The sequence below is a fragment of the Myiozetetes cayanensis genome, unplaced genomic scaffold (assembly GCF_022539395.1).
Source record: "Myiozetetes cayanensis isolate MyiCay16 unplaced genomic scaffold, myiCay2020 scf34, whole genome shotgun sequence".
Lineage (NCBI taxonomy): Eukaryota > Metazoa > Chordata > Aves > Passeriformes > Tyrannidae > Myiozetetes > Myiozetetes cayanensis.
This window is the reverse complement of record NW_026087566.1, coordinates 813,305-825,825: the sequence shown is the minus strand read 5'-3', so window position 1 is coordinate 825,825 and position 12,521 is coordinate 813,305. Positions and strand designations below refer to the sequence as shown.

At 57.1% G+C, this 12,521-nt stretch overlaps 1 protein-coding gene across 1 annotated transcript in view; it reads left to right on the top strand.

The window, feature by feature from the left end:
• Positions 1-1,568: 1,568 nt before the first annotated feature.
• SCN4A (sodium voltage-gated channel alpha subunit 4) overlaps positions 1,569-12,521 on the top strand; it is a 42,919-nt gene continuing 31,966 nt past the window's right edge. The window contains exons 1-4 of the mRNA XM_050327450.1: positions 1,569-1,712; positions 10,745-11,043; positions 11,326-11,446; positions 12,394-12,481. Of these exons, the coding sequence (XP_050183407.1) occupies positions 1,664-1,712; positions 10,745-11,043; positions 11,326-11,446; positions 12,394-12,481 (557 nt within the window). The 5' untranslated portion in view covers positions 1,569-1,663. The remainder of the gene's footprint in view (positions 1,713-10,744; positions 11,044-11,325; positions 11,447-12,393; positions 12,482-12,521) is intronic.

Below are 12,521 nucleotides of genomic sequence, written 5' to 3'. Positions count from 1 at the left end.
CACAGCTGAGACGGGCCCAGGCTACCTGAAGGACCCCGCATGTCCTCAGGTTTCACTCATGACCATCTGACAGCAGCGGCAGCTGCTCTGCCAACAGGCACTCGCGGAGCCAAAGCCTCCTCCAGGAGTCGAAGGAGAGGGAAATTTCTGGCCCTAAAAGGTCTCTCCTTGGGATTTCGCTCTCTCTCCACCCAACAGTAAGTACTGGGTTAGGCCCTGGGCTGCTGCCTGGTCACCCGGGCAGGGTCCACGGGGGCTCGGATGTCCCCAGGTTTGCCATTCTCGCTGTGCCTGCAGCGGTGTAAGCAATGCCTGGGGCTTTGCAGCCCGAGTGCCGGAGGTGGATGGGAGCAGGACACCCCCCCGAGTCGCTGGGGTGGTACTTAGGGCTGTAGGCACCTGCTGGACCCCACTGCGTGGAAAACAACCCGTGAGAGGGGAGAAAGTCCCCTCAAAGATGCAGGCAGGGCAGGGGGAGGAGGGTGCCAGCAGCCAGGGGTCCCTCAGTGGCCACTGACCTGTGCCAGGACGAGAGGGGACGGTCAGGGACGTGACGGGCGAGCGGTTTCTGAGCCACCTTCCCACCCGGAGCGAGGGAGCTCCAGGCAGGGCTTAAAAGTCACAAGTCGCCTTTCTCCTGGCTTCTCCTCCTGGAGGTCTAAATATAAACCTCGCCTTGGCCAAGCCAAGGTTGCAGGAAAGGTCTGCGGGTGCTTGGTAGTGTCTCCTTTTGGGAAGGCACCTGTCCCTGCAGAGCCACTGTCCCCCCGTGGGGCAGCAGGGAGGGACCCCCGTGGGGAGAAGGGAGGAGTGGGATCCCTCTGCCGTGCTGGAGTGGCAGTGATGGGATGGCACAGAGCTTTGGAGGCCTTTCACCCCCGCGGGGGCTGCGGGGGCACAGGCACAGCCTAAAGCTTTGGGGTGCTTTGGGGTGCTGGCTGAGCCCCCAGTGCGGGGCTCAGGGCTCGTATCCTCCCACGGGATGCAGAAAAACAGGCAGTGCCAGGGTGTGGGGTATGATTTTTTTGGGTGCTGTTTTCCCCCATGTGGCTGTGGCTGTGCTGGCTTCCATCACTCTCTGCACGGGCAGGAACCACCGGGCACCTTGGGACATTCTGGGGTTTATTCAGGGGCAATCAGCCCCCCTGACCCCACCAACCCTCACTGCTCCCTCAACTCCCCAGAGCCAGGGCTGAGTTGCAGAGTGAAGTTTGCAGATAAGCACAAGCATTTCCTCCCCTGCCCACACTGCCGCTGATGGAGTTGTCAGGGATCAGACTGGGAATGTGGCAGGCGAAGGATTGAACTTCAGGGAGGCAACAACTCCATAAAGCCTGGGGAACAGCAGGAAATCCCAGTCGGCCCCATTATACAGGAGAGATCCTGAGCAGATTGATGCTCTGAGGGCCGGAACTGCCTCCTCCAGTCCTTGCCAGGAAAATGCCTGATTCATAACGGTTTTGGGGCCAAAAGAGCATATTTACAGGAACTGGTTAAAGAGCACAAAGTCCTGCCTTGACTCTGTACTGCTAATATTTGAATAGCATTTTTTGTTTTCTGATGTGGGCGGAAGGGTCCAGATCAGAACAGAAGGGCTCTGTGGAGCCTCGTGGTCAGCTCCCACTTTGCTCAGGGAGATTTGCTGGATTTGGGGTAGGACAACATGCGGCAGCAGGTCAGGAAGAGACATCCATCATCGTTTCTGTTTCCAGGTTGGACTTATGAGGTCGTTTCTGTGTAGGGGAGGAAGGGGGAGAAAGTGGTGGATGTTTTGTGGAATTGTGAGGGCAAAGATCCCAGCTCTAGCTGCGGAGATAGTGGGAAGGGTGCTCGGGCTCTGTGCCTGTCCAGCTGCCTCCTTCCTTGGTTACTCACACAGCCCTTGGAATAGCTCATCTTTGGGTCTTCATCTCCATGTGGATTTGAATGGGACCCCTTGGGAGCTGGAGGACAAGAGTGGTGGTGTGGGGGTCAGCACCCAGAGGGCTGTGACAGCTGCAGGTGCCCCGTGCTGGTCCCGATTTTCAGGGTGTCTGGTCCAGGGTATTGGGGTACAGAGGCTGCCATGGGAAAACTGGCATCCTTCAGCCCTGGGATGCTGCAGGGATATTGCAAATCCCAAAGGAGCAGCAGGTCTGGGAGCTGCTCCCAGCGCTGTGTTGGTGATCCCTGTGGGAGCTGGAGTCTCTTCTGGCATCCCCTGGAGGTGCTGCATCGCTGCCCCCCTCCCATGCTCCCCGAGTGTGGGGACCCCGGGGGGATAGCAGGTCACTGCAGCTCCACGGCATCCTCCCTTCCCCCACGCTGTGCCCTCGCTGCCTTCGCAGCACGGCTCAGATCTGTTCCAAGCCTGACACGAGAGCTGCCGGCAGGGAGGAGCGGGAGCTTTGGGTGACACCCGAGCGCGGGCAGTGGGCAATGGGAAAGCGCAGGGTCCCCTCTTTAACCCTTCCCCCCTGCTCGAGCCTCCACCTCGGCCAACCCCCGTCCCCCCCCCGCCCAAAAGAAACCCAAATCGCCCTCCACCCCGGTGTCTCCCCTTTCCAGCAATCCCCTCCCGGGGGTCAGCAGGGACAGCGGGATGGCGGGAGACGGGGGCACGGGGTGGCATCCCCCGCTCCGGGCAGGAGGGGGTTAGTGCGTTGCTGCGGGGTGTTGCAACCTCCTATTTCCATCTGTGGCCGGGGAGAGTATCCCAGGACTTCACAGCTCCCAGGCTGTGTGTGCCACCCCCGCCCCCAGCACAGCAGGTACCCTCGGGTGGGCCGTGGGCACACGGGCATCGAGTGCCGCAGTCCCCGGTAACTCCAGGCCGGCAAAACTCAGGGAGTTGTAGGAAATTAATTTCCACGTGGCTGGTGGCACCTGCAGGGCTCACAGTTTTCTCTGCAGGGCTCATAATTTCGGGGGGATGGTGGTTTATGCCCCGGGGGGCGCTGGTGCCCCCTCAGTAGGTTGAGCATTGAGGATTTGACTCTTCGTCAACTCAGCCAGTGACAAGATGGGCTCAGCTGTGTCTTTCCAAGGAGCTGGAGCCAGGGAGCAGCACCTTGTTTGGCAGGTGCAGAGCACTCATGGTGGTGGGGACCCCATGGAAGGTGCTGCTGCAGTGGGCTGTGACACTCAGGATTTATTCATCGTGTCCTTCTCCTCCTTGTAAATCCCCCAGCGCTGGCACAGCCTCGGCTCGCTGGTGTCCTTGTCCAGAATGCATCACAAGGATGGAGTGGGTTGGCTGTTGCCAGGAAAGGGGCTGGAGAGTGCTAAGAGCGCTCCTCTTGGTTTCCTCAAGACAGGCAGTCTCCAGCAGGCAGAAAACAGCAGAGCAGCATCACTCCCTTAGCAGAGAAATCGTTCATCATGTGCTCAAAATCAGAGTTGTGGAATAATTGGAGTTAGAAGGGACCTTGAAGATCATATTGTTTTACTCCCCTGCCATGGGCAAGGACACCTTCCACTAGCCCAGGTTGCTCCAGGCCCAGTCCAACCTGGCCTTGGACACTTCTAGGGATCCAGGGGCAGCCACAGCTTCTCTGGGTAACCTGTGCCAGGGCCTGCCCACCCTCACAGCCAACAATTCCTTCCCAAAATCCCATCTAAACCTCCTCTCTGTCAATAGGAAGCCATTCCCCCTTGCCCTGGCACTCCAGGTCTGTGTCCAAAGTCCCTCTCCACCCCTTGAATTTGGCCCACACAGCCACACCAGGGGTGTGTGACCTGTGGTTGCACACACTGAGTGGCCTTGGCTGCTCTGGACCCAGCTGGGGGACTGTGGTGGCATGTGGGGAGCAGGAATGTGCTGCAGCATCCCAGTGCCCCTGTTCTGGCTGGGGAAAGGCATCTCCTGTCGCTGGGCTCACTCTGGAATTGTTTTCCAAAGGCTTTCAGGCCATGCCTCTTGCTGGGGGTCGGGTGGATCGCAGCAGCACAGACTCACCCAGCGCCTTGGGATGATGGGTGCTGTTGGAAGCATCCCCACATTCCTGCTGGCCCACTTGGCTTGGGCCACCCTTCAGGCAGAGCAACAAACCCACAGGGGGTAAAAAGCCACGGTGGTGGTGGCAGGAGTCAGCACAGGGGACGTGTCACTGACGGCAGCCAGAGGTGTTTGAGCCCCCCAGCCCAGGGGGCTGCCCCGCTGAGGGCTTTAAAAACCCCAGGAATTCGAAGGATAATGCTGAAAAATGAAAACCTAATTTTTTTTTTCTCATTCTCTAACTCTGCTGAGCCCACTACTCTTTGATAATAGAGTGGGGAAAAGGGTCGGGGTGACTCCCAATTTCCTCACTGATATTGTTTTCTTCTTGTGAAAACTGAGCCCACTCTCTTTTTACAGCAAAGCAGCCTAAAAATACAGTGAATTTCTAGACCTGCCACAGTGGTGGAGACCCAGCATCCCACAGCAGTGCTGGTAGGAACCATTTGTTTGCAGGAGATGATTTTGGAGACTTCCCTTATCTTTCCAGATGGTGTTTGTGATGTAGTCACAGCAAAGCACTAAGGGATGACAATTTATCCAGGGATAGTAAACATCAGACTCTTAAATGGCTCATTATCGTGTTACAGAAAGGGATGTAAATTTGTTTATGAAATGGCTCGTTTTGTCTGGCACAGATGAGGGTGTTTATCTGAGTTACTGGTAGAAATACATACAATCCTGAAAACAATAATGTGGCTCCAGGCCCTGCTCAGCAGCCAGTAAATCACCCACCTGCAGGACTTAGCGTGGATCTCTCCACCCCCAGTGCTATTTCTGGACAGAAAAAAAAAACATTTTAGATTTTTTTCCGTTATCCCACTTTTTTTTTCCCCCAACTTATGGAAATTACAGTAGGAAATAAACAAATAAATGCTTTTTCAAGCCGTGGCATCCCATAGGACCATGCTGGACATGGGCAGGGACACCTTCCACTAGCCCAGATTGCTCCAAGCCCCATCCAACCTGGCCTTGGACACTCCCAGGGATCCAGGGGCAGCCACAGCTTCTCTGGGCAACCTGTGCCAGGGCCTGCCCACCCTCACAGCCAGGAATTCCTTCCCAATATCCCATCTAGCCCTGCCCTCTGGCAGTGGGAAGCCATCTCCCCTTGTCCTGTCCCTCCATGCCTTGTCCCCAGTCCCTCTCCAGCTCTCCTGGAGCCCCTTTAGGCCCTGCAAGGGGCTCTCAGGTCTGCCTGGAGCCTTCTCTCCTTCAGGTGAACCCCCCCAGCTGTCCCAGTCTGTCCCCAGAGCAGAGGGGCTCCAGCCCTGGAGCAGCTCCGTGGCCTCTTCTGGACTCGCTCCAGCAGCTCCACATCCCTCTTATGTTGGGGGCCCCAGAGTTGGATGCAGAATCCCCCCCTCACCTGCTGCCCACACTGCTGGGGGTCAGCCCAGGACACAGCTGGATTTTTGGGCTGGAATTCTCCTCCTGGGCCGGTGGGGATGTGCAGCAGGGAGCGTGGATGGTGTTTGTGGCAGCACTTGGGACACATGTCACCAAGAGCCCGTGGCTGAGCTGTGACTCATCCCCAAACCTCTCAGGGCCAGCTGGTCCCAACTGCACCATCCTGCCCCACCCCGGGGTGTCCCCATGGGGATAAATAAACGGGATGCAGGGGGTTGGGTTATCCCGTGTGCTTCAGCCTCTGGGTGCTGGTGGGGGTGGAAGTGGGGCCTCCCAGGACGTTCTGGGCTGCAGGGAGCCAAGGAGGGGGTGCTGCAGGACTGTGCTTTGCTTGTGCTGTGTGGGTCTGGTTTCCTGAGCTGCTGGGTGCTGGCTCATCTCCCCTGGTGCTAACACAGCTCCCAGAGTGTGGGCCAGCCCCGGGCTCACTTGGCACCATCTGTCCCCTGCTCGTTTCCTTTGTCACACGAGAGCCCCTTGTTCCTCACTAATCCCTGCTCCAGGGCCCCCGTGCCGGGCACTGGGAGCACTTGGCTGAGCATCACCTGGCTCTGCTGGTTCTTGCTGAGTGAAGCTGATTTACACCTGCTCATGGCCATTCTGGTTGTTTTCTCACTCGGATTTAAGTCCCCATTGGTCCCTCTGGTGTTTTTACAGTGTGTCCTGTTATGAGGCTGAATCTTGCAGGGCAGGTTTACAGGTAAACTTAACTTACACCTCCTTGAGCTGTGTTGGAATGCTGCAGATGGTCAGGGGGTCCCACTGCTGTCTCCCAAGTTCTGGGTATCCGTAGGGCTGAGATCTCTCAGGAGCAACTTGTCTTCACTTGAAACACCCCCAGCTGTATCTGTCCTTATTAACCCAGGCCTGAGTATGGTGGGGAAACAACTGCATCACTCTGGACTGACTCCCCAGGAGACTGCAGGTTTGCAGATGCTCTCCCAGAGCAGAGGGAGGAGCAGAGCCCCAGGGCCAGGGTGACCCCAGCCACTCTCTGTCCCCCACCGCCATGTGTTCATACACAACAGCCAGGAACATCCTTCCCCCTCTTCCTCAGCCCACGGGAGGTTATTTTACTGTGCAGGGGTGAAGTGCCAGCTCTGGGTGAGGTGACTGTCCCAGCAGTCTCAGACAGGACCCTGCCACCCTCCCATCTGTGCTGGTTAAACAGAACCAATTACGCAGCATCTCTGGTACCTCCCAGACCACCCCTGCTATTTCGGAGGCTGATTCATTTACGTGTTGCCTCAGAGCACCAAAAATATCAGAGGAAACTGAATTTCTTTCCAAGTGGAGGCCAGGCACTTCTGAGCAAGAAGCTGGTCCCATCTGCCTGCTGTTAATTGCTGATGCTGAACTGGGGAGGGGGTGAGATGCTCATCCATGGTGTGCCATAGGAAGAGTGTCCAAAAGCTGCAGCTCACGTGTGTCACAGCAAAAAAAAAGGAGTTATCCAGCTCATCTGGGCTGCCCAAAATTTAAGAAGGCAATAAATAGCAGATCAGAGCTTTATGACTGATTTCTCAGCAGGACAATCAACGGGCAGGAGTCTGCCTTTAATTCAGAACCCTCACAGGTCCCACCCAGGTCTTGGAGAGCTGGGGCAGAGCCCCGTGGGACCAGGGGGATGGGAACTGGGAGAGGCAGAGGGGCTGGGCTGAGCCCCTCACACAGCCCGTGTTTGGCTCCTGGCTCCTCTTTTTGGAAGCAACAATCGACCAGAGATGCTGGTGGCTGCAGGGCTGTGGGGTGTGGGAGCTGGGCAGGGGCTTAAGTCCTGGGTTTGATCCCTGGAGTCATCCCACTATCTCTCTGTGGTCACAAAGGGGTCAGAGCAGGACCAGGTGCTGCAAAAGACCCCAGAAAGCCACGAAGCATTTTCATACTCAGGGCAGCATCCCCTTTGAGGCCTCCCCAGCATAGCCTTGTGGGGTGGTGCCCACGCCCAGCATCTCCCTCCATGGCCCTCCTGGCACCTTCCCCTCCTTTCTGCTCCACGGAGCGCTGGCTCTGCCTCCCTTCTCGCCCACCCCCGTGCTCCCTGCTCTCCATCACCCGAGGACAGAGCTTTCTCTGTCTCTCTGACCCCTCAGCCCCCACACCCTGTGTGGGCACGGCACGATGGCTCCATCCCAGTGGGAGGAAGAGCAGACACGGGCAGGAGCAAAAGCTGGCGCTGCTCCCTCCAGCTCCCCTCCTGCTCTCTCTCTCTCTCTCTCTCCTCCTGCCGGGAGAGGAATGAGCAGAGTCATGGGGCTGCAGAAACCTGAGCCCGGCGCTGATCGCTGGTGGCAGCTGGAGGCACGGCCACCTCCGCCGCGCCACGGGCTGGGCACGGCGAGGGGACACGGCAGTGCTTGCGAGTGGGAGGCTCCAGGAAAAGCGTGGAGCCTGCAGCGCCCCGTGCACTGAAGGGCTGGACAGCAGCGATGCTGCCGGAGGGGCCGGAGCCCCACTACGCATCCCACAGCACAGGGGTTTCCTAACGGCTCTGCAAGAGTTTCCAGGGAAACTGAGGCTACCCGGTGCAACAAGCTCCTGCGAGCCCTCAGAGCTGCCAGAAGGTGGGGTGGGAAGCACCCCCGTTGGTCCTGCTTGAGCATGTTTGAATGATGCTCCAGGGAGTCAGACTCGATGGGTCCCTTCCAGCTGGAGGTGGTGTGTGATTCCATGCCCCAGTGCATCCCTGGTGGGACTTAGGGTGACAGAGCCAGACGCAGCCCCAAGTTCTGCCTTGAGCTTTGAGGCCACCGGTATCGAGGAGCAAGTTTCTAGAGGTGCCCAAGTGGAGCAGGGAAATGGGTGTCAATCCAGCATAAATAATTCCAGGAGGAGCAGCAGTGGTGGTAGCTGCTGCCCCACTGCCCAGGCACCATCCCATCCCCTCACACGTGGGGGAAAAAAATCTCTTCTTGCTGGCTTTGATGAGGTCCCACCTTTGGGTCCAGCAGGAGTGGGGTGAGATGGGCTGTGCCCTTCCAGGGTAGCTGCTCTGGGCTCTGTTTTGCATCAGTTTGGGCCACAAGTTGAGTTGGAGCTGGACTCCACTTTGCAGTGATGGGACTCAGTTCATGCTAATAAATAACCCTGTACAGCAATGGCAAAAGCCTCCCTAAAACAGAATCACAGAATCCGTCAAGTTGGAAAACCCCTCTGTGATCATCAAGTCCAACCATTCCTCAGCACTGCCAAGGCCACCACTAACCCATGTCCCCAAGTGTCACATGTACATATTCATCCCCCAGGGATGGGGACTCCACCACTGCCCTGGGCAGCTGTGCCAGGGGTGGACAACCCTTTCTTGTGGAGAAATTTTCCCAATATCCCATCTAAACCTCCCTGGCACAGCTGGAGGCTGTTCCCTCTCCTCCTGTCCCTGTTCCCTGGGAGCAGAGCAGAACCCCCTGGCTTCCCACTCCTGTCAGGGAGTTGCAGAACCAGAAGGTCCCCCCTGAGCCTCCTTTTCTCCAGGCTGAGCCCCCCCAGCTCCCTTGTGCTCCAGACCACAGATTTAAATACAAAAATTGATGCTCTGTCCACTTGATTTTGTTTTTAGAAGTTGCCCTTTCTGAAAGGCAGCAGGTTGCTGCCATCCCTGCAAGCAGCTGCATTTTGAATGAGCATCAAAGCCATGGTGCCAAAATTTAATTCACCAGCGACAGCAAGGGACTGTGGTGGTTTGTAAAATGCAGCTCAAAATCAATACCTCCCTGTGCCATTGCTTTATCCCCTGGCTTTACCATCACCACAGGAACGTGATGCCATTACGCTCCCAGAGTCTCTCTTCCCATCAGGACTATAAATGTCCAGTTCTCCCTAATCTCAAAGGGCTGAGGGTTTGCAGCTCTCAGAGCTGGGGTTCTGAGGAGTATTGATCCTAAAGTTTTTTGGGGTCAGGTGCTCGGCAGCATCCTGGAAAGTTTGGGTTGGCCAGTGGGGTGCTTGTTTTGGGGAGGGTGAGGCACAGAGGTTCAGTGATCCCAGTATTCCTGAAAAGCAGGATTGAGCAATAAGGAATATTGGGCTCATCTCCAGCACAAGCTGGTGGTTATGGCTCAATAGCAAGGCAAATAAAAGTGAACCAAAGTACAGGGGCTCAAGGCAAGAACCTTTCTGGTGCTGAGGAACTTGGTGTCAGGCATCTCAGCCTCTCTCAGGGCATGGCAGACACATCCACCGGGTGCAGCCACTCCTTTCCTCCCCACTTTCCCCTCTCCAACAATGTTGTTGTTGTGCTGCAGAGGAGCCATCCTTAGATATCCTAAACCACCCAGCCTATTCCTGCCTGGGGATCCATCCTGATCCTTGTAACATTAGAAAGTGCCATTATTGCTTTGCTTTTTGGCCCAGGATAAGACTTTAACCCCTGCAGACTCCTTGTGTTCCCCATGGCTGGGTGCTGTGAGGTGGCCATGAGCCCTCAGGACCTGGATCCTCTGGCTGAGGAGCCTTTTCCTTTGGGCACCACAAGTCCCTTGCACGAGGAGCAGCAGGAAAGCTGTCGATGCCCTGCCAAGGGGAGGCAGCTGGAGTGGTGCCAATGCTGTCAAAGGTGTTTTGTTTTGTTGAACAACCACGTTCTAGGTTGTGAAACTTCGTGTCTAACACATTCAGCTGGCGCCAGGGACACCAACTGCTCGGCTCATATGGTGCTCAGCTTCACAGTGCCTTCTGATCAGAGGTGGAATGAGGGTCTGGGAGGAGAACTAGCTCACTTGGTGCTCTAACTAACCCTAAGCTCACCCCAGCCAGGTGAGGGAGGGGATTGTCCTGCTCTGCTCTGCACTGGGGTGGCCTCACCTGCAATACTGGGGCAATTTTGGGCACTTGGTGTGTTCAGGTGGAGGAGACTGAGGGGAGACCTCACTGCAGTTACAACTCCTTTGGCAGTGGCAGAGGAGGGGCAGGCACTGATCTCTGTGGGGATCAGGGACAGGAACCCAGGGAATGGCCTGGAGCTGTTTCAGGGCAGGTTTAGGTTGGATCTCAGGGAAAGGTTCTTCCCCCAGAGGGTGGTTAGCACTGAACAGGCTCCCCAGGGCAGTGGGCACAGCCCCAAGGCTGCCAGAGCTCCAGGAGGGTTTGGATGATCCTCTGGGGCACAGGGTGTGACAATGGGGGATGGTCCTGTGCAGGGCTAAGGATTGGGCTCCATGATCCTTGTGGGTCCCTCCCAACTCAGCATATCCTGTGGCTCCGAGGAGGAACACGCGGGATGCTCTGCCCGCGAGCGACCCACACGTAAATAACCCTTCCCGCCAGCCCAACGTCCCTCCAGACAAACCCACTCGCCAAAACCTGCCATCACCCTGAGCAGAAACGCCCCAAACCCACCCACCCCACCCGCTGTCCCCCCAGGCTGGGCGCGGGCGGCCCGGAAGCAGAATGCGAGGATGGCCAGCCTGCCCTTCATCCCGGGCCCCGAGAACCTGCGCCCCTTCACCCCGGCCTCGCTGGCCGCCATCGAGCAGCGCATGGCCGAGGCCGAGGCGCTCCGGATAAAGAGGCAGCAGGTGGAGATGCCCGAGGAAGAGGAGGTCAAGCCCCGCAGTGACCTGGAAGCCGGCAAGAACCTGCCCCTCATCTACGGCGACCCGCCCCCCGAGCTCATCGGGACCCCGCTGGAGGACCTGGACCCTTTCTACAAGGACAAGAAGGTGAGGGGGAAAGCTTAGCCCGTGGGGTGGACTTGGTGTTAGATGCAAGTCCCAAGAAAAAGAGCAAAGTAGAGACCTTCTCTCCCTTTTGTCTGGGTCTCCTCTTGATGATCCACAGCCCCAGACTGTGATTGCTTCTCCCTGTTCCTTGGGGAAAGCCCCAAGACTTGAGAGGTGCAAACATGCGTAGGGGTCTCTCCTCTGACAGCAGCACTTGGTCTGTGGGTGTATCAGGGGTGTGCAGAAGGGTTAACCCACCTCCTTCCCCTCTTTTCTCCACAGACATTCATCGTCCTCAACAAAGGGAAGTCCATCTTCCGCTTCTCGGCCACCCCTGCCCTCTACATGCTGGGGCCCTTCCACCCCATCCGCAGAGGAGCCATCAAAGTGCTCATCCATTCATATCCTTGACCTCTGGGATGCTGCTCTGCTGGTCAAACCCTGGTGCTCAGGGTGCAAACAGACCTGGGAGAGGGCTGAGAGAAGGGTTTTATTGATGGTGTGGTGAGGAAACCTCTTGGGCTGCCCCCCCAGCATGGCCAGGACCCACTGACCAGCCGACCAGCTCTTCAGGAGTGGGGGATTGGAGGCTTTGGGCACCTTGGTGGCACCAAGAACTTGGTCTTGGTTGGAGAAGGGAGGAATCTGTTTGTTTGAAGAAGGGGAGAAATCCAAATGGTGGAGCTTCCTAGGAAGGGATTGAAGGTGTTTGAGGTCTGGAGAGACTTGGAAAGGAAGGGAAATGTTTACAGGTCAGGGGATCCTGTCCCACCTGGGAAGTGGGTGGGTTGGGGAGCTCAAAGGATTATTTGGGAGAGGGAAGGCAGAGGAACCAGGACATTGCAGTGCAGGGGAGGAGACAACTTGGGCAGTGCTGGGGCTTTTGGTGTGAGACAAGCAGAGATGGAAAGGCAGGAAAGGACCCCAGGAGCAAGAGGGGCACTGGGGTGGGTGGGAAGTGATCCCAGCAGAGCTCTGGTGGCAGCAGAGGTTGGTGGCCAGGAACGGGGTATAAAATGAGGGGGTGTTTGTGGCAGAGGGGCCAGAGAGGCAGGGAAAGCTGTATCCTGGGGTGATGGAGAGGAAGGAGCACAGAGGGGCAAGAAGGGGGGCAGAGCCAGCACTGTGGATCTGGGAAGGGGAGCAGAAAGGAAGGGAAAGAGGCCAGGATCACACATGGGAGCAGGGAGTCTAAGGGAAAAGTGTGGGCACAGGAGGAGCAGGTCAGGGTGAGGGAGCAGGCCAGGCGGGAGCCAGGACAAGAGGAGCAGGGATGCTTGGCCTCATAACCGCAGGAAGGGGATGATCCAGGCAACAGCCACAGCATTTCTCCTTGACCAGGTTTTAAATTATTCAGCATGTTCATCATGATCACTATTTTAACCAACTGCGTGTTTATGACCATGAGCAACCCCCCGGCGTGGTCCAAGAATGTGGAGTAAGTCCCTGTGACCTCCCCTGGCCATGGGGGCCACCCC